We start from the raw sequence: 21,256 nt of genomic DNA, 5'->3' as shown, positions 1-21,256 counted from the left end.
TGATGGAGTGTACAGAAGACTTAACATAAAGAGGTAAAACTGAACCTCAGATTTCAGTGCAAGAAAACTAAAAATACTAAGAAAACTTGCACCAAAAAAAGTAGCATGAGAAAATGAGAAAAATGAGGAGAAGTTGAACTGATAGCAGTTCTGATAGTATCTCATTAGCAACTCAGATTTTTGGTACCTCAGTGCTTTCTGCATCTCAGCATTTGGATTTGTGGTAGTTCACTTTTAAACAAGGAAACTTGCAGTTGAATAGAAAAAAAATGCATGGGATTAGTTAGTATGTGAGGAAAAGAAAAGCTACATCAACCTCTTAATTCCTCCTTTGCTGTATGAAGCTTTATTCTACTAGTTTTTGCTGAATGTGAAATGCAAAAGCGTTGCCTAAGAAGTTCAAGATACTGATGAAATATTTGGGATAGAGAGCAAATCTGTGCCAGCTAATGGCCTGTCAGAAGTAAGTGCAGATACTTAAAAGGTGGATAGTGTGTGTGTTCTTTTCAAGAAGTACCAAACTGGTATGACAAACACTGGTCTCAAAAAATTTAAACATTGAGACACAGGTGCTGTGACTTCATTTGTGACAAAAAGCCCCTGCAGATTATAGAACTTGAAGTCAACGACGTATAAACTGGGGAATATTTGGCTAATATGATTATTGAACTTCTCATACTACAGATTGGGGGAAGTCTATAGGAGAATGGCATCCAGCGAGAATAGAAAAGAACAAAGGCAGGTATAGTTATAGGTGGCAGATTAAATTTGGCATAACTTTTTTCAGAGTCACTGAAGTGATTGATAGAAAAAAGCTGATTGTATAATTTCTGTCCTAAGGATAATTCTTTCAAGGGAGTACTCTATGGCAAAAAGCCACTTGTCTAAACTTCCTAAGTTACTAGAGGAAAGGTTTTTAAAGAGTCTGTTGATTTGGCATTTGAAGTTAGTTTGTGAATAAAGATGTGTCATCAAGGTTTCATATGGCATGTGTGATTTAAGTCAGCATAGGTTTGGGGAAATAATTTATAACACCATATGTTGATATTAAGCACAAATAACATTCCTCAATCCATGTTTGCCCTTGTTATTGCCAAGTTTTAGAACATACAGATGCATCTATTGCATGGCTTAAATTGATCTTTAATGTGAAATATTAGGGGAAAAAATCTCAGGAAGAGTGTCTATCATTAGTGTAAAACAAATACTCAGATAAAATAAAGTTTTTAAATAAATTCCTTTAACTGTATCCAAGGAATGTGTTTAGAATGTAAGCTAAGAATGCAATTGCATCATCTGTCATGGCAAATGTGCCATTAGGCAGTTGGAGGTGGGTAGAAAGGGCTTATCTGAACAATTTGTTCTGATCAGTTGTCTGAGAGAGAGAATGTAGAAATGTAACAATATAAGGCATGAAAAACCAGTGTGGCCAAAGTGAAGGCAATAGAGCCTGATTTCATTAATACTTGAGTGTGTGGGTAGAATTCAGAGTATGAACAGTAGGTTAAATAAAATGTATTCTGACAGCAGTATTGTTTCTGCTTTAAAGGTGTTTGTGACAGAAGTGTAGATGGGCTTTGGAAAGAGGATTAGTTTTTAGAACTTTTTGAGGTTGGAAATAAGTGAAAGATTTATATCATACTAGTACAAAAATGCCTTTGCAGGTTTCTTTTTCTTCTTTATTGCTAATTGAAAAGCGTTGTTCATCATGGAATTTACTTTTTTTTTTCCTAAATCCCTCTTGGATTTAGTGCCCAGAATGCAAAACAGTTTCTCATGTTTTCAGAATTGCTGGTTTCCCCACTTTACTTTCAAAACAAATCTGCATTAAATTCTGTCTATACAATTTTAGAACTGAGGAGCATTTAGTATGAAATGAACATAACCTTGTAACTAGGGCATTCACTTGTTGACTGAGAACTGGGATCTTGCTCTGCCAGTTCCTTCCTGTGTGATAGAACAATTTGGTTATGATTTGAGCTTGCTTTTTTTTTAATAAAGATGCATGTTCTGTAATACATACCAGTGCATTTTTGCAGGTGAAATGTAGGGCACAGTTCCCCTTGTGATGGGCAGCTAGCTGTCTTGCAATGATCTGTTAGACAGTCCCTACATCCAGATACCCCTGTGTGGGATATGTCCTGGTGGACAACGAACTGTCCATGAGTCAGCAGTGTGTTCTGGTGGCCAGGAAAGCCAGTGGTGTCCTGGGGGGGCATTAGGAAGGACATTGCCAGCAGGCTGAGGGAGGTGATCCTGCCCCTCTACTCAGCCCTGGTGAGGCCACACCAGGAGTGCTGTGCCCAGCTCTGGGCTCCTCAGGGCAACAGAGACATGGAGCTCCTGGAGCAGGTCCAGTGGAGGGCAATGAGGTTGGTTAAAGGATAGGAACTTAGCAGTGTCTATCAGTATCTGCAGGCAGGGTGTCCGAGAATGGATCCAGGCTTTTTTCAGTGCTGCCAAGCAATAGGACAAGAGGCTATGAGCAGAAAGTGATGCACAGGAAGTTCCATCTGAATATGGGGGAGAACTTTTTTGCTGTGCAGGTGACCACACACTGAAACAGACTGCCCAGAGAGGCTGTGGAGTCTCCCTCTCAGGAGATAGTCAAGAACCACTGTGCTGTGTGTTCTAGGGTGACCCTGCTTGAGCAGGGGAGCTGGACCTGATGAGCCACTGTGGTCTCTTACCCATTCCATGATTCTTACCCATTCTGTGATGCCTCTTAATTTAGCCTTTACACTCTGCTGTCATGAGTAGATACACAGAACAAGTCTATGTTAGCTAATACGGAAATATATTTTTTGTGATTTCATTAACTTGTGAATTTGTAGCTCAGTGTTAAAACCAAGGCATAAAAGTGTGGGGGGTTGTGTCTCATCTCTCAGCAAAAGTGGTTTAATTTTGTGATAACAAATGTAGGTGAATAAACTACTTAACAAAATGGAATCATACACATACATGTTACTTTGAGATGTGCAGAAGTTATGTTACTAAATATTTACCACTGATTAACAAACCTGCTTGGGTACATATGTTGCTGCTCTTACTTAGCAGAAACAAAAAAAAAAAAAAAAAACCAGCCCTTAAGCTTAAATATGTTGTTGTTACATTGAACTAAAACTGGACAGTCCAGAGGGGAGTCTCAATGTGCTAATGTACTATGTTCTGTCTGCTCATTTGATAATTTAATCTGAATTCCATATAATCAGTTAGAAAAACAGAACAAAGATCCTCCTTTGGCTCACTCTCGGGTAGGGAAGGAGGTGTCAATTAGCGCTGAGTGTCTATTGGCAGCTCACATAGTTGTAATGATAGGGTGGGAAGTGGGACAGCACTGCTATTCTGAGAGGTGTGGGGATGTGGTGGCCATTGCTGGCTAGGGAGGTCTGCGGTCAGAAATAACCTCATGCCTCATCTGCCGTAACGGTGCTGTTTTTATTGGGAACATCTATAAAAAGCAACATCTCCATATAACAAACCATTACCTATAAGGAAGGAAATTTTACTGGCATGTTGTATATTATTAAAAAAACACTGTTAGATACTGTTGTATATTATTTATTTGGTAATTTATTTTGTCCATGGGTGAGCTGTGAGGGAAGTGAAAAATCTGGAATTCATGCTGTTTTCCTTTTTGATGTTTTCATGCAGGAAAAGGACCAGCGCAGCCTAGATATCAATACTGCCAAGTGTATGTTGGGCCTTCTTTTAGGAAAAGCATGGTCCCTTTTTCCAGTGTTTCATCAGTTTCTAGAGGTATGGAATTGGAAACAGAATTGTGGGGGCTTTTAATCTGTCTTTGATACTTTTAACTCGAGGTAGAATGAACAGCTAAGAATGCTGTGTTCTGATTTAGGACATTGTAACCACCAAAGCAGCACATACAGCTGGTTATCTTTCCTTTCTTCCTTTTTCCTAAAATTCTATGCTGTTAAGATTTGTGTAATGCAGAACAAACTATAGAATGTTATTTATTTGCTTTTGAACTTTATTGCAGTATGTTTGCCCTCTAAAAGATGACTTAATCAGAAGCATGATTCAACACTAGTTTCAATACTTGCTGGTTTAATCCTTTTTATTTTTGATGGCATACAAATTAAAACAATAAGGCACCAAAAAGTTGAAATTTTCTGTATGAAAATCTTGAGTTTGAGACAGTTGAAAATACATTTCAGTAATTTCTGTTTCTTGCCTCAAGCAGCAATCAAAATACAAAGTTATCAATAAGGACCAATGGTGTAACGTTCTTGAATTCAGCAGAACAATTAACCTTGACCTCAGTAACTATGATGAAGATGGAGCCTGTAAGTACTACCATTTGTTGATTTTCTAAAATAATTTATTTCTCTGAGCTTAATCAATCATTGTTCTTTTACAGAATTTTGTAAAATACAGTTCTTTGATCTCTCCACAGGGCCAGTGTTGTTGGATGAGTTTGTGGAGTGGTATAAAGGAAAACAGATGACATAGGAGTTTAACTATGCACAGCCACTCAAGAGTCACTGTTCCCACAGTTATGTCAACCATTAGCCATAAACTGCTATTTGTATCAAAGTGCATGCTGCTTTTCTTGCACTGCATCCCTTTGGCAAGGAACTTTTGATGTTTGCTATTTAACAAGCTAGCTATGCTTGCTGTTTAGCATTGTTCTCTTTGAAGGCTGCTTTGCATTTTGTATTTACACTACAAATTGGTGAACTTGCCAGAGTCTTCACTGTGATTATGTGTATATTGCTGTCTAAATTTTGTATATGTGTATAAAAAAAGGCTTCACCTAGGAATTATTTCTGCAGAAATGTATTGTAAAAATAATTTTGTGGCATATTTCTAATCATCACTTAGACGTCTGTTGAAACTTTAGTTATTTTGTTTTTCTTTTGGTCTCAAATGTAGCATTTCAGTCTTTCTGGACATAGTTATGTGAAGAACTATTTACGGTTTCAATGTTACTATTTGAGATGCCAATTTCTGAGAAGAGAAGACATGCTGTGATTTCCTTCACCAGAATTTGCCAAACCTGACTTAATGCTTTATAGGAATGAAATATTGGTGTCTTAAAAAATATATATATACATATAAATATTTAAACACTGTAATAGCTGTACATGCCACAGATGATTTCCATTTGAAGAAAAAAGTACTGACTTTTTAATGTTAAAACTGCAGTAGTTGTTACAGGTACAAAAGAACAAATTAAAGTACCTTTTAAAAATGGGTGTTAGACTTTTGTAAATTGCCTTTGGCATATTCCTTTTAATTTTTTGTGTACCAAGAGTGTTTGGTCTATGTTGTGATCTAGTCACCCAATGACATTGGAAGTGCTAGCTGAAGTAAGTGGTTTGGGGAATGAAGTATGCTCACCCCTAGCACAGACACGACAAAGGTTTTGGGGATTATTTTGTTTGTAACACTAGTCTTTCCAAGGGCCTCCAGCTTCGTGTTTCTAAGTACTTAAAATATGATATTGGAAAGAATAGGATGTTGAATAGTCAAAGTATTGCTTTTTCTTTCCTGTTGGGGATTAAAGTTTCCTGGCAGAATGTCCATTGCAGGCAATGGGTATGTAAGACACCAGCATTAAGTAACAGTACTTTTTAGTAGGGACCACTGCCTATTTCACTCATCTCTGTCTGTATGGGATGGTTCTAGTGATTATTTTGGGAAAAAATGAGTGAATGGAATAACGTTTAAGTTCTGTAATTTTGTCATGTTGTCTTTGCCTTACCCTTCATCATTAATGTCATTGCTGATATTTCTAAATAGGTCCTTTAAGTATCAGGTGCTATTAAACTTTTATCCCTAAGGATTTATTAAAATGTTATTCATTCATGGAGCATTTAACAGCAAAGGGCCAGTGGGTGTTTTGGAACAAAAAATAACATTACTTTTCTGTAGAAATATTTTACAAGGTGTTGGCAGTTTCGTTATTTCCCTAGAATGCCATCCAGGGGAACAGGAGGAAAGCATTTTTAGTTGAAAGTGAAATTCTCTTCTGTGTTGAAGGTTCTGTCCTTGCCATCAAGTGAGGAACAACTGCCATTGACTTGACTCCTTTCAGGATTAAGTCTAGTTTAGCAAAAGCAGGTTAGTTTGCTGTCCTGGGCCAGGAGGTTGTAATTGTCATGGTCCAGGTGATCATTTGTGTTCAGATCTGTTTGTTGTTTTTCTTGGTTTTTGTTTTTCAAGCTCAGCTGCCAAAGACAAAAACTGTGTGTCTGTTTGTGTATATTTCTATATATGTAAATATACATGCATATACAAAACCTAGAATTTCATGATGTTAAGAAGAAAATACTACCTTTCCTGTGAAATAGCTACATTTGGATTTCCAAATTTTTAAATTTTTTTTTAAATTTAAAGTTAGTAGTGGTAAAACATACACAGTCAGTGCTTTCTCATGTACTAATGCACATAACCTTAATTCCATGTTTGATGCCAGTTTGCACAAGACATTGAGTGGAGTGTGGTATTTAATGTTTACAATAAGCCTCCTAAGAATACACACCTTTTATTAAGACTTCTGATGTAAATGTGTACATTACAATAGTATTATTGTAATGAAATACCAGTGGAGCTGCTGGTTTAGTTCTTCAAAGAATGAACTTAGAAGCAATATAACTTTTAACATTAGGCCAAATTGTGATTGCCAAGATTTTAAGGGAGATAGATGTAATTGTTCTTAAAACATTAAGCTAGCTGTTGACTCTAGGAGACTGTTCAGCTCAAATTGGTGTGAATCCTGCAACAAATACAAGTTTGTATAAAAGGTTTTGTATGTCACAAATAACTGAGCTTCCAATAATGGAAGCAAGAGCCAAAGACACTTTTAATATGTTACTGTTACGGGTATAGCTTTCATATAACAGGATTGACAGAAATTGGTTCAGCCAAATGTTGGCAATTTTGCAAATGTTTATCAGAATAAAAAATTTACTTAAAAGCAAAGAAATGGGGAAAGAAACCTCAGAAAGTACTTGAGCTGTGTAAGCAAACAAACTTGATTTTTTTTAATTTGGGTAAAAGTAATTGAGAATGATGGAAAGGAAGGATATGTTTGGAAATGAATCAGATGCTGCAAATTTTTTCTTTCGTTTGAAACAGTATGAATCTGTAGCCATCAGCAGTTTTATAAACATGCATCTTCATAAAATAAACCACAGATTCAATTAAAGCTAGTAGAGACAGCTTTACTGACATTTCTAGTGAACAAATGGACTAAAATGGACCTGTGGTTTGATGAGCTTCCCTGTGCTATCCATCCTGTTGGGTTTGCTAAATATGCTGATAAACAGAAGATCCTAACATTGCCTACTCCTGTATGTTGGAGAAACTTTTAATAGTTGTGGAAACTTAATTAACATACTCAGTTAATCTTGTATTTAGTACAAGTGTGGCATTTGCTTTTTTTTGTTTATTATGCCATCAAATAGCTGATGTAGATTTTTCTTTGTTTGATTGTGGGCTCCCATCCCAACCCTTATGAAAAGTAACGTAGAAAACATGCTGTTTTCTGGGACAAGACACTTGAGAGGTCATTCCTGAAGAAGTGTTATGGGTCTTGTGCTGATGTTACTGGTGTACTGTGATTGAACTTCTAGCAGAAACTTGATGATCAATCTACAGTTCATTTTTGGTGTTTGGGAGATGTAAATTGGAAAGACAGTTAGTGAAAGGAAAACAGTGTTCAGAGACTATAGCAGTTGATGTTCTTTAATAGATGACAGACATTTGGAGCTCTTTCCACTCAGTAGTCTTAAGAATCTTTTCAACCTAAATGATTCTATTAATACTAGTAACCAAAACAGTCCATGAATTAAATTTTCTTTTAAAGCAAAGTGACCAAGTATTTAAAGTATTAATATAATTCTCTATTGCTGTTATTTCTTCACTTTTTTATCTTTTCCAAGGAAAGCAAACTGAAGAACTTTGAAATTACTGAAAATATTTATGTATTTGAGTTTTCAGTTAAAACCTCTTTAAGGTTGTTTTTAAGCTACAATAACTACTTGGGTTCTCTTTCTGTAGCCATTTCTAATTCTGTAGAGGCTTCTCCCATTTTACCACAAACGTGTGTTTTATTTCATCAGAAATATTCTCACACAATCAAAATTAGTCGTGGCTTATTGCTACTTCATTAATGTTCCCAAGTGACTATTTTGAAGGGCAAGAAATGGACTTCAGTTGTGTTAAGGTTTTCCCAGATTTCTGTTGACCCTTAGTCACAAGTGTCAAATTGTTTGATACTCTTGGAATTTATATAGGCAGCTTTAAAGGTTAGCTTGTGCCCTGGTTTTATTTATAGCTGCTAACATACCTCTTTCTAGGCCTTATATTTTGTCTTTTCATATTGTTGTAAAAGTATATAGAATCCATCCACAAACAGAATTGTTTGTTTTCTGTAATTGAGACCAAAATTCAGCTTTTTTTTTTTGTTTGTTTGTTTGCTTTTATTTTTTAAATCCTCACCCACTCCCCCACTGTCTGTGTGTGTACATGTGTCCAAATAGCACCTACTGACACTGCTGTGGCAGGAGCAGCAGTTAACCTGTAACTGTGAATGCTTTATGTCTTAGTTACCTGGATATTACATAATTAAGGTGTGCTTACTCCTGTGACTCACAATATGATGAAAATACTCTTATGCCACCTAACATGAGTTAATCCAGTTGATTTTTTTAGGTCTTTTCTTGGTGTTGTTCTAAAATGGCATCTCACAAATAAACAGTATTTGTGTTGGTATCAGAAACTGACTTCAGATTTTTCTGTGATTCATTGTTCAGGAATTCTCATATCTGAGCATACATCAGCTGGCAGCCTTTATTAAATATTAGCAGGGAATTTGTGTGTAGGATCTTGTCCCCCTGGTTTCTAATAGTGGAGCAAATCTGTATTTAAAACTGTTGGGAACAGGTACATGTATCAAAAAGGTTATGGTTCAAATGGAGTGTGTTGGTGTAAAACATTAATACGAAAGTTTTCAACAATAAGTGAATTTGAGCAGAAATGTCTCAAGACAAAATTTTACAGAAGGATAATTCTTACCCACTTATCTTGGTCCAGCTTTTTGAACCACAAGGTCCTCATAGAAAAGCTGTTGATATATGGAATGGATGAACAGATGGGTGAAAACTGAAAGTTGTAGGGCCCAGGGAGTGGTGCTCTGCAGAGCAAAGTCTAACTGGAGACCAGTAACTAGTGCTCTACCCCCAGGGTCAGAGCTGGGTCCAGTCCTGTTCAACAGCTTCATTACTGACCTGGGTGATGGGGCACAGCAAGTTTGCTGATATCACAGAGCTGGAAGTAAAGGATGATAAGCCAGAGGACCATACTGCCTTCCAGAAGGATCTCAGCATGCTTGAGAAATGGCCTGACAGGAACTACAAGAGCTTCATCCTGGAGAGGTGCAGAGTCCTGCATCTGGGGAGGAGCAGCCCCCTGCACCAGTATCTGCTGGGGACCACCCAGCTGGGAAGCAGCTTGGCAGAAAAGGGCCTGGAGGTCCTGGTGGACACCGAGTCAGAGATGAGCTAGCAACAAGTCCTTGCAGTGAAGAAGGTGAGTGGTTCCTGCCTGATTCTGACCAGGTACTGCCAGTAGGCTGAGGGTTGACTCTTCCCTCCTACACAGTCCTGATGAGGCCACACCTGTTGTGTGCCAGAGACACTGACATTCTGGAGAGGGTCCAGTAAAGGGCCGTGAAGATAATGAGGAAAGAAATGAAGGGATGGGAACTTCTGTCCCATGAGGAAAGGCTTACAGCTGTTTGGCCTGGAGAAGAGAAGAGGCTATGGGAAGTCTTACTGAAGGGTAAGTGTAAAGATATCCCAATATCTGAAGGGATGGTGTAAAGAAGACAAAGACTCTTCAGCCAGTGCCTAGTGACAGGACAGAGGCAGTGGGCATTAACTGAAACTTAGGAGGCTCCATCTGCACATCAGGAACTGCTCTGTTTAGCTGCGAGGGTCACCATGCACTGATACTGAGTCTGTCCTTGAGATACTCAGAAGCCCTCTGAAAGTGTCCTGAGCAACTGGCTCTAAGTGGCATTGCTTGGCCAGGATCATTGGATTAGGTGACCTCCAGGTATTGCTTCCAACCTTGACTTAAAATATAACTTGAAGTGGATGCATTTACATTGTAATTAGAATATTGTAATGCAGAACCCATCGTGAAGCAGTTTTTCATTGTATTTATGTTTCTGATGAAGGCTGGGATTGGCTTTGCCAATTCTCAGAATGTAGGCTCTTGCTTATCTGTATTTATCAGAGGGGATGAGTCACAGTCTTCTCTACCATAAAGAATTTGCTATCCAAAAAAGTTTCTTTTGTTGATGATGTGTAAGTTAAATGTGTGTGTCTTCTTATATTTAAGGGTTATTTTCCAGCTCAATTTTCAGCATATTTGGGAAAGATTGAAATGCTTTGTAACCAAAAATAACTTGACAATTATCAAACTATTATGTGTTTGAAAATGGGAGTTTTGTTTCATCCTGATTACTGCATTTGACGTACTAAAGAGCAATTGCTAACGAAATGAACTAATATGAAGGAGAAGCAGCTGAGTTTGAATTTGAATGAAGATGTGATAGTAAGAATGGAGAGGTGAGTAGTAAAGGACAGTGGCAAGATTTGGCAGCCATACAAAGATAAGTTTGAGATGAAACATAATATTTTGGCAGTAGAATGAATACTTTGCCATATGTTAAAATCCCACTATAAAGGAGTGAATTTATTTTGTCTGACAAGAACAGAAACTTTTCCACAACTTTATGGCATAAAGAGAATCTTAGAAATCATGCAGGTTCTCACATGTAGTGTACTGTCTGCCTCACCACCACAGCATTCTCATGGTCAGAAAAAAAGATGAGAAAATTTTCCACTTTGCATTTTGAAATCCTGTTGGACTGTTGCACAAGCAAATGGCAAAGCATTTCAGTGTATGAGATACCAATAGAGCACTCGAGTGTGTTTTTTCCCCCGTGATTCACAAAATTGCCTTGCTTGTATAGTTAGATTTCTTAACATGTTAGTAGCTGCAACAACCAAAAGGTGACAGGCCTTGGAGAGGTGTTAATGATGTTTGAAGACCCACAGATACCAAAAAGAGTGAGGTGAGTCAGTGCTTTTTTCAGGCATTGCATTTTTAAAGTTGTTTTGGTCACAAAGAACTTGTGTGGATAATGAGCTTTACTGAAACTGGCTGTGACACTTTGTTCTTAGTTTTTTTCTTTAAAAAAAGTAGGTAGTTTCAGTGATGTAGTGTGCCATTGGATTTGCTTCTCTTGTGATGGAATTGAAATATGTTCCTTCTGTTTGGAGTTTTTAGGAGTTAATTGTGTCTTTGTGAAAGAGTTTTACTAGAGTTGTAGCCTGCATTTTCCCAGGACTGGGTCTGCTCCCTTTCAGATGACATTTCCCTTCAAGGACTGCATCAGTGGTACTGAGTCTGTTGATAGGGCCTTGGGCTATAATCAGCGGTAATTTTACCTTAAAATTGCTATCTATTGGCTACTGATGTTTTAAAATAGCAGTTTTCAACTGCTCTTGATTTTCCTCTCTTAAATAAAATTCTCAAATGGATATAGGATACTTTGTCTCTTTTAAAATTACCCTTCCTGTGTCACCACATCTGCAAACTTCAGGTGATGTCCCATTATAGCTACATTTCTATAACTGATGTTTCTGCAGAATTGAACTCTATTCTGTGTCTTTGAGAGAGGTGGTTTTCTCTCTTTTGCCAAGTTAAAAAGTAATTTTTTGAAATGTAATTGAATACTTCTTGGACTTTACTTATTTTTGCAACACTAGGAATTCAGAGATAATCCACAAATCTGGCTCAAAAAGCAGAAGACAGTAGAATGTACTCTTTCACTGTATATATATATATATATATATATATATATATATATATATATACACTGTATATATAGGTTGAGTCCCATAAGAAAACACAGTAATAGTAATAATGTAAATTTCCATATTGCATTTATTTTAGACAAAAAGACAAAACTGAGTATCTGAAGCAAATTCCAAGGGAAATGATGTAGTAGTATCAACTACCAATAATGCAAAAGTAAACATGATTCAGCCAAAGTTTTATTGATATTCTGGAGTAGCTTTTTATAAAGTCTGTTATTAGGTTTTGTACGGGTACCTTTCTAAACAAAAGTAATTTCACTTCAAAACAAAATATTTGCACCTGCTGTAGTGACATAAACACTGTGGGAGCTTAGTATTACCATTTTGTGTTTCAGCTATTGAAGTTTGTTCTCCTGCTTTGCAAAATATTAGCAAATCCATCAAATGCTCTTTTCTTCTTAACAAAAAACTGGTCCTGTCTCGAATTTGTCTGACTTTTTTGGCTGAGATTTTCACTGGAACTTTGGAAGTGTTCTCCAGTTATTGCAGAGTGGTTCTCCAGTTCTGTCAAAGTAGTGTGATCCTTCATCTTGCTGGAATCAGTGCTTTCAGAGATTGTGTTTCCTGTAGGCTTTTGTGGGAAGGAACATGAGCTGTATGGTGAGCTTTCATTGAAGAAACCTTGTGGGATTGAGAAGGAATATGCATCCTCATCACCCTGATCCAGTTGGAAGGGATCATTTTTTGTGAATTCTGACTGTGTTTTCCCAGAACTATGAAGATGCAGCAGAACTGATGTAGGACTCCAAGACTGCTTTTCTTCAGGCAGGCTGTGATTGCTGCTTTCCTGCAATTCTGTGAATCCATCAGAATTTTTCTCATCAGAACCTCCTTGCATTTCATCTGCACAAGCCTGCTTCTCTTGTGGTAGCAAGTCATCTTCCTGTGTAACAAACATGAAATGTTTCTTAGCTGTGTGTTCAGGCAGCAGTTGAAGAGATGATTCTTGGCTGGAATGCAGCAGCGATGGTTTTCTTACAATCTCATTCAAACCAGTATCAATGGGAGCAAAAATAAAGCCTTTGTCCTCAGATGTACTCGTGTTTCTTTGTAATGTAATGTCTGCTTCACCATGATTCTTTTCAGGGGAGTTCCTGGCTGTGTGCTCATCTGTGCTTCCTGCTGGTGCATTTCCTTTTTGTTCTGTGTGACTGAAGGTGGGAGAATGCTGTTCTCTGGGAAACAGAGAAAGCTGCAGTTCATCCTCTTCAGAAGTTTTTTCTGTGTCATACGTGGGGAAAGATTTTGACTTAAATACCCTGTTACAAAAATCTGTACTTTGGTTGTGGAGAGAATCAGAAATAGAGCTTTCTTCTGTTGACTCTGCCTTAATGTCTGCTTCACCATGATTCTTTTCAGGGGAATTCCTGGTTATGTGCTCATCTGTACTTTCTGCTGGTGCATTTTCTTTTTGTTCTGTGTGACTGAAGGTGGGAGAATGCTGTTCTCTGGGAAGCAGAGAAAGCTGCAGTTCATCCTCTTCAGAAGTTTTCTCTGTCTCATATTTGGGAAAAGCTTTTAATTTAGGTACCGTGTTACCAAAATCTGTACTTTGATTGTGGAAAGAATCAGAAATAGTGGACTCTGCATTAATGTCTGTTTCACCATGACTCTTTCCAGGGGAGTTCCTGGCTGTGTGCTCATCTGTGCTTCCTGCTGGTGCATTTTCTTTTTGTTCTGTGTGACTGAAGGTGAGGGAATGCTGTGGTTCTCTGGGAAACAGAGAAAGCTGCAATTCATCCTCTTCAGAAGTTTTTTCTGTGTCATATGTGGGGAAGGGTTTTGACTTAAATACCAGGTTACCAAAATCTGTACTTTGATTATGGAGTGAATCAGAAATAGAGTTTTCTTCTGTTGACTCTGCATTAATGTCTGCTTCACCATGACTCTTTCCAGGGGAGTTCCTGGCTATGTGCTCATCTGTGCTTCCTGCTGGTGCATTTTCTTTTTGTTCTGTGTGACTGAAGGTGGGAGAATGTTGTGGTTCTCTGGGAAGCAGAGAAAGCTGCAGTTCATCCTCTTCAGAAGTTTTCTCTGTCTCATATTTGGGAAAAGGTTTTAATTTAAGTACCATGTTACCAAAATCTGTACTTTGATTGTGGAGAGAATCAGAAATAGAGTTTTCTTCTGTTGACTCTGCATTAGTAAAATAATCAAATGTAACTGGAATTTCTTGACTTGAAGAACTAACTGTATCTGGATCTGACACGGTCACGTGGCCACTGCTTTTATCGGTGTAAGTGGATGCTGTTTCCTGCATGGTGGTGTCTGATCCATAATTAATAGTGGTTTCAAAATAGGCACTGTTCTCATCTTCATTTTTCCCAGTCTGCTGAAGTTCAGCAGTATTGTTTGGAGACTCTGGTGGTGTTACAAATTTGTCAGTTCCACTGTCTGTGTTGGCTTCATCTAGAGGTGACTGACACACTGGCAGGTTGTCACTGACACCAGGGTGTTCCACTTCAAAGTCTGCTAAAGAGCTACAGTCACTCATTGTGAATGGAGTCCCTTCAGCTGAAGAACTGTCACCAAATATATCAGCTGCAGCATCTTTTTCATCTGAATGTATCCTTTTACAGTCATGCTCTGTCGTGGGAAAGTTGTCTATTGTTTCATAGATGTCTAGCTTCTCAATATCTGCATCTCTTCTGAAGCTACTGGGTGAAATAAAATCTCCAACATCACTAGGTATATTTTTGTTGCCATTTAGACAAAGTTGTTCTTCACAGCTTTGCCTTCCCTGCATAAATTTTCTAGTGTGCCTGGGTTTTTTATGTGAAAGAGCACCTTTTCTTTCTGGAGAATCTGGTGTAGCTTTTGTGATCTCAGAGTGCAGCAGACCAGAGTTGTTTCTTACTTTGCTGTTTGGTGTTATTTCATTGCTGTTCTGGTAATCCGTCCTTACAAAAAACAGTCCACTATCATAAACATTTATGCTTTCATTACTGTCAGTACTAGTTTGGGCTTTTGAAAACACTGGCATTTTCTTCATGTTCATCTCAGTATTGCTTTGTTTCTTGTACTCTGCTTTGGGATTTGGTGAATGTACACCACTGCCAGTGACATTTTCATACACAGTAGAAGCTTCTGTAGGGAAAGTCCATGTGTTTCTTAAAGAATTCTTATCACAATTGAACGTATTACGCTGCATATTTGTTGGCTTGCTTGCAGAAGAGTCTCTGCTCAAGGTTTCGTCTGAAAAAGCTTGGTTAGAATACGTGTGTTCTGAACCTGAATTTTTGTTCCTGCGCATGAGTCTCCACAGCCTCTCCAGGTAGGGTCTAGCAAAAGCACCCAGACAAAAAGCACAAACAAATGTAATGACCACAGAGAGGGAGACAGCCAGTGCAAAGTTTGGCTCTGTATTTTTCTCTCTAAAAAGGGTGTCCCTGGTTTTTCTAACCAAAAATGCTGACACTCCTTCTTTCACCTCTATATTGTAAATCAGATATTTCTCTTTTGTTGTATTAAAAAGACACAAATATAATCCTTCAGCAGTTTTATCAGCATTGTATATCACTAAATTATTCATTTTATCCAGTGTCATATGAGGAAGACTGTGAGTTTTTGAAATTCTGCCCTTAGGTGTCCACCAAGAGACTCCATTGCCTGAAATGAAAGAAAATACAAACTCAGTCTTTGTTAAAAGCATAGTATACTTGGGTATATTGTTAAGAATATACTCTGGACTATCTTTCATAATTTTAACAGTTTATTATAAGCCTCGTTTTCCTTTTATCCACCCTAAATAATTTTACATGGTATGAAGTCTGTTAAAGCATATTACAGGCCTGTCCCAACTGCCTCCCATCTAAAAACACAGTGCATGTGGGGTCTTAATCGTAGACTTTACCAGAAAAATGGTAATGTGAGGAAGGAGGTCACTGAAATAATCTAAGCAAGTTCAGAGTTGTTCTAGAAACACCTCCTGATCTTCCTTGTGGAGGAGACATCTACAGCCAGCTGCTCTGCAGCCTGGCCATGGTCACTGTGTGCAGCTGGGGGATAAAACATCACCTCTTAATTGCCAGTGTTCCAACCACTGTGATTTTCCTGTAGTTCCTCATCTGACTGCAGCAAAAAAAGTCTGTAAATCAAGGGAATTTATACAGACTGAGCAATTGTTCCAAACTTGAGTTTGTGTGGGCCATGGCTGGTTGTTGTCTTTTAGCAATTTGTTTCAAAGTTGCATTTTTGTCTTGGTCTTTGCATCAGCTTTTGCTCCCAGCTGAGTTTTGTTGCAATGCAATGTGTTGATTTAATCCAGGTTTCTGTGACTTTTCTTGTAAACAGAGCAGGTGGCATTTCTGGTAGGTCCTGTATATTTTCATTGGGGATGAATTATTCCCAGGGGGAAAGCCTTACCACCTCCAAGTGCTATTAGGCCATTAGAGTTAAACCATTTTGCCTTATGGCACATGGCAAATACACCTTCTGCTCTGAGTTTGGTCTTAGTTTTCCATCTGCATAGTAAGACTTGGCTCTTTAGATTTTGTTGCTTATATTCTCAGTGTTCTCTATTAATTTTAAATGTAAGTGAAGTGTGTGCTACAGTGGCTGTACTTCTTTAGAAGAGCTAGAAATCTTTTTCCCTGCAAATAAACCTTCAATTCATTTTGCTGTAACTGAACACTGAAAACTATTGCATCCTGCTTGGTTTTCTACATGCCTCAGAAGTGCCACCCTGCTGTTTGGTCCTTTGTTTCAGTCCAAAATGAGCCAATACATTTGTAATGCATTTCTCACTGAAACATATTTGTATGGAATTTAGCATCACTTTCTCCTTTAATGTAAGGAAGGGGATGAAGACTCAGGAAACCTAACTTTCAAATGTTCCAAGCAGAATGCTACTTTCTAATTAAATATTTTTGCATGTTAAACTGTTATTTTTAAACAGTGTCTTTAGAAAGACACTTTAAAAACCAGATTTGTTTGATCATTTTGCATTCTTTTGTATTTTAGCAGCATTTGAATGGAGTGCCTGATTTACATACCCCTTATGTTGTCCAAGTTACAGGTCAGCACTGATGTGTTCCCTGTTGGGATTGTAGCCCTTTTGAGCAAAACATTGTCCCTGCAGTTTAAATGGAAACTTGAAAGATACAGGAGAGGTTTCTGAGGGTTGTTGGCAGACTTATTGTAGGAAAGGCTCCATTTCTGCCTTGTGGAGTCAAAGACAAAATGAAAGAACTCTTTAAAAGCATTTAGCCTGCAGTTAAATATCCAGGCATTCTTTGAGAAATACACTTCCAGTTGAAAAAAGTTCAAACTGACTAGTATCTGTGGTAGAGGGATTGTCAGAGCATTTTCACGGAGATCCACGACCTATTTGGAAACAACACAGAATTAATTTGATAAGGCTTACAGTGGAATTCTTATTGCAACATCTTACAACAGTGTTTCAGTGTACAGGCAATTCTGATTTCTGTGAATCTGCTTAGGATTTCAGTAATATTCTAAGCTTTTTAATATAGATGAAAAGTTTAAATGGTAGTGTTTAGATTTCTCCCATTGTAGACTTACCTCTGTGTAAATAGGGAGCTGCAGAGCTCTTGCCATGGAAGGGATGGGGGTAGAAAAGGACATGTATTGTTATGGATTGGTTTGTGGCATAGAGAAATTGTGATTTTATGGTTATATCTATTACATTTCAGCATGTGTGTTTTCCTACGTATAAAAAGGAAATATATAAAATATTATTTTCACCATTTTCTCTAGTTTCTAAATTCTACACTAGTATTATAATCAGAACCATATAATCATGCTGAATAGTTGGTAAATAATACCTTTAATGATTACCATAAAATATTGAAACAGCTGTATTGCTTAACAACCTGTAATTTGTTGAGATCTCTGAAGGCATCTGGATGAATTTTAGTTATCTTGTTGTTTCGCAGGTCAATGTCCTTCAGCTGTGAGCAGTTCTGAAAATCCTTTGGGTCAATCTGTTCTATGGCATTGGATGACATATGGACAGTTTGTAAAGACTGCAGGAGGCCTAGCCCTAGAAGAAAAAAATCCCTATTTTACATTTCATATTCTTGTTTTCTAAACTGCATCAAGTGTCTTTATAAAATTCTTTGCCACAAAATTCCTTCCATTCCTCACTATTGCAATGAGTGGCTGCAGCCTTTGTGTTATGCCTTTCCTAGTCAAGGGTGTCACATTCTAAAAGCTGCATAGCATCCACAGCTGGCACATTGAAACATTCACAGTCAATGGATGTCTTAAAAATAAAAGCCATAGCTTTCATAAAAGCCACTAGCGTTTCTTTGTGCTATCACAATGATTCTGACTTTGTACTTTGAGCAAGCTTCTCTGGAGAACTGGAGGTAGGAGAGGAGTGTGAAAAGGCTAGAGTATATTGAGTTGACAAGATCCAAATATGCTAATTGCAAGTAAAAGATAGAGATGGAAAAGGTGATACAGTATCTCCTATCCACTTGCATGTGCATTTTCATGGGAGTTTTTCATATGTGGAATTACTTGAACTGTATTTCTAGAATGTAAAACCAAATGAAAACAAAACCATGTTGTTGTCTGTGCCTATCTGCCTGTGAATTATGAAGAATGACAGTAAATTCTTCAGTGTATCCCAGCTACAGTGACATCCACCTTGCATAAGGAACACTTTTGTTTGCTGGAGACACCTAATTGTTTTGAGGTGCTGTGAAGGCAGCCCCTGAAGCTCCAGCCTGCAGGGTCCAGTGGAAAGGCAGGCCCTTGAACACTCAGCATGCCCACTGATATTCAACACCACAGTGCCACTCTGAAGGGATTTTTGATCATACACTATTGTTGAGAAGCTGCTGGTTCTTAACAATTTTGCCCTTGGTGTCACCTTGTTTTCCAGAAACCTGTTTTCTCAGACAGCAGTTCTGTTTGCTGAGTAACTGATCTTTGGGTTTATTGTGAAAAGCAGAGAGGATGATTCATTCCTGGTAGAAAACTAGAGGTGGGTGATAGGAAAGGCATGCAGAAGTTCTGGCACTTCATAAATTCATCAGTGTACCTACATGAGGAATTGTACTGTGGCTACTTCCCTGAATTTAAGTTGGTGCCAAAAATATACACTGGCATGGCAGCAGTGGGCAGCAGCCTTACTCCTGGGGGGAGGGTTTTTCTGTGGGAAACCTCTGGTATAGACCTGCATATTGTGTTTTCTTTCCAGAGCTTAAACCTCAGAATTTTAGTGAAGTACTTTGGACAAGAATAAGGTTCTGAACATGTATTTAAATGAATATAGGATTTAAGTATAACTTGAAATATGGTGGTACCATGCATAGCAATTTGAACTTAAAAAACCGAGTCTCTTATAGAAGAGGATTGATCTGTCTGACCTTCTGAGGCATCCTATAATGGGCAGTCGTATTTATCTAAATCCAACAAAATATTTTTTATCTATATCAAAACAAATCAAATCTTAATAGATATATTTTAAAATGTAAGCTTTTCTGTACTGTCTATTTAGATACCTTGTCTATACAGACACTACAAAATCATTAAATGAAATGGGTTTCCTGTGTGCCAGAGAATTATTTAATAGCAGAAAAGGAGAAAAACTGAACTTTCATGATCCTGTGTAGGGGCAAATATATTATCTTTGTGTGACTTTGTGGGATAAGTGGCATTTTTGTTTGTCATCACTTGTCCTCCTGTATTTTCAAACTCTCATTAATTTGATGGTGTTATCAGACATCAATAAATTCTACATATTGTATAGGACAGGGCTGCTCATCTGGTAGCTTCTGCTTCGTTTAAACTGTTTGGTCACTGTGACTCATCCCTGGATAAGGCTGAGCTGCCCAGCATAGTTCAGTGACCAGCAAAGCCCTTCTCAAAGTCTCTCGAAGCCTTGCGCCCCTCTCCTGTTACTCACTGTGACTGAGTATTAACCAACACTAAGCAAAATTGTTAGTAGTAAACAAAATATGTTTTCCTGTCTCTGAAATACCCAAACTGCAGGAAGTTTAATTTAAGAGTGTTGATTTCCTTCTGAAGGGTAGTATGAAATTAATGACCTGTAATTTTTTTGGTGTTAAAGTCCATGACTGGGATGTGGAGGCTGGTAGCTTTCCAAAGATCCATACTCCCCCTTTCTATACAACAAGTAAGAATACTGCTTGGGCTCTTAAAGGATAAAGCTGGTTGTATTTGACTGCTGTTAATGCAGTACAGTTGCTAACACTGTAATAAAAAACCTAACAAAGTAAACAAACAACCGATTTACTTCCGCCTCTGTATTTGCCAGTGGAACTTCCCCTCACCTGAAGTATAATAAAATGAGAAAGTCACAGTCTGGATTCAGTAAGATGTATGAATTATATCCAAAGACAACCTACCCCTTGGGAATCAAGTCTTTAAAGATTTTTGAAATGCTTACCTCTTGGAACCGTATTAAGATTATTTCTTTCAAGTGACAATACTTTCAAAGCAGGCAGGAGACGATCAACCATGCTGTAGTTTTTAGACCCGTGTGCAGGTGCAGGCATTTCCAGTGTGAGGGTGTGGATGGCATTACCACTGAGGTTTAGAGTTTCTAAATTGGGTAAATTTGTACAAGTAGTTAAGGTGAGTTCAGAAATCAGGTTGTTACTGAGGTTCAGGTGTTTTAGCATCCACTCTTCATTTCTTCCTTCAGAGCACACAAAAGTTTTAATATTATTGTAACTCAAATCAGCTGTTACTGCTGTTTGTGATGTATCTTCTGGAACAGTAGACATTCTGGTAAAAGAGCAATTGAGCAAGAGCTGCCGATCCCACCGGCACTCTGAACGGCGATGTGTAGCAGGAAGGATCCGCTGGGACTTGGCTCCCACTGATCCAGGAAGATTAAAGTAAAGGACCACAGCTATGACATGCAAGTGATAGTTATCCATAGTATCTATATGTAAAATGTAGAATTATGGTTAAATTCAGCACAACAAGGATAGAAAGCATAAAGAGTTTGACATTAAAAAAAAAAATCAACACCGAATAACCACAGCATTACCAACATTCTGCCTTGAACATTCAGTTTTGGAGTCTTATTTTCAAAAAGAGCATTCATAAACTGGTAACCTCCCTCCTCCCCCCATCTGTCCCAAAAACAATTAGAACCTTTTTTTTTCCTTTTCCAGCCTTTTGGTCGAGAAACACAACTTCTTGGGAGCTTGAGATCTAACAACAGTGGAGACTTTTGAACTCTGCTTCAGGTATTGCACACAATTACACTGTGCAAAGTCCACCACGTACAATCTATGACAAACAGGTGTGGAACAATTTTTATCCTTCCAGCTGTCATATCAATAACACAACAATGTATTTTTAATGACAAACTATATTCTTACAAATAA

The 21,256-nt window shown here is 37.9% G+C and overlaps 2 protein-coding genes across 7 annotated transcripts in view; one reads left to right on the top strand and one right to left on the bottom strand.

The window, feature by feature from the left end:
• Positions 1–8,749, top strand: part of DCUN1D4 (defective in cullin neddylation 1 domain containing 4) — a 41,614-nt gene extending 32,865 nt beyond the window's left edge. For all 6 annotated transcript variants that reach the window (XM_063157293.1, XM_063157292.1, XM_063157296.1 and 3 more), the window contains 3 exons: positions 3,655–3,759; positions 4,205–4,307; positions 4,418–8,749. In XM_063157293.1, the coding sequence (XP_063013363.1) occupies positions 3,655–3,759; positions 4,205–4,307; positions 4,418–4,473 (264 nt within the window). In that variant the 3' untranslated portion in view covers positions 4,474–8,749. The remainder of the gene's footprint in view (positions 1–3,654; positions 3,760–4,204; positions 4,308–4,417) is intronic.
• Positions 8,750–12,120: 3,371 nt separating this feature from the next.
• Positions 12,121–21,165, bottom strand: LRRC66 (leucine rich repeat containing 66). Its single transcript, XM_063157290.1, has 4 exons — positions 20,305–21,165; positions 17,756–17,925; positions 16,916–17,246; positions 12,121–15,530 (listed from the first exon to the last, which is right to left on the bottom strand). The coding sequence occupies exons 1-4, from the start codon at positions 20,798–20,800 to the stop codon at positions 12,253–12,255; spliced, it is 4,275 nt and encodes a 1,424-aa protein (XP_063013360.1). The 5' UTR covers positions 20,801–21,165; the 3' UTR covers positions 12,121–12,252.
• Between the last annotated feature and the right edge of the window lie 91 nt (positions 21,166–21,256).

Source organism: Melospiza melodia, chromosome 5 (genome assembly GCF_035770615.1).
Source record: "Melospiza melodia melodia isolate bMelMel2 chromosome 5, bMelMel2.pri, whole genome shotgun sequence".
NCBI classification, from domain to species: domain Eukaryota; kingdom Metazoa; phylum Chordata; class Aves; order Passeriformes; family Passerellidae; genus Melospiza; species Melospiza melodia.
Note: the sequence above shows the minus strand (reverse complement) of the source record. Positions and strands in the feature narration are given on the sequence as shown.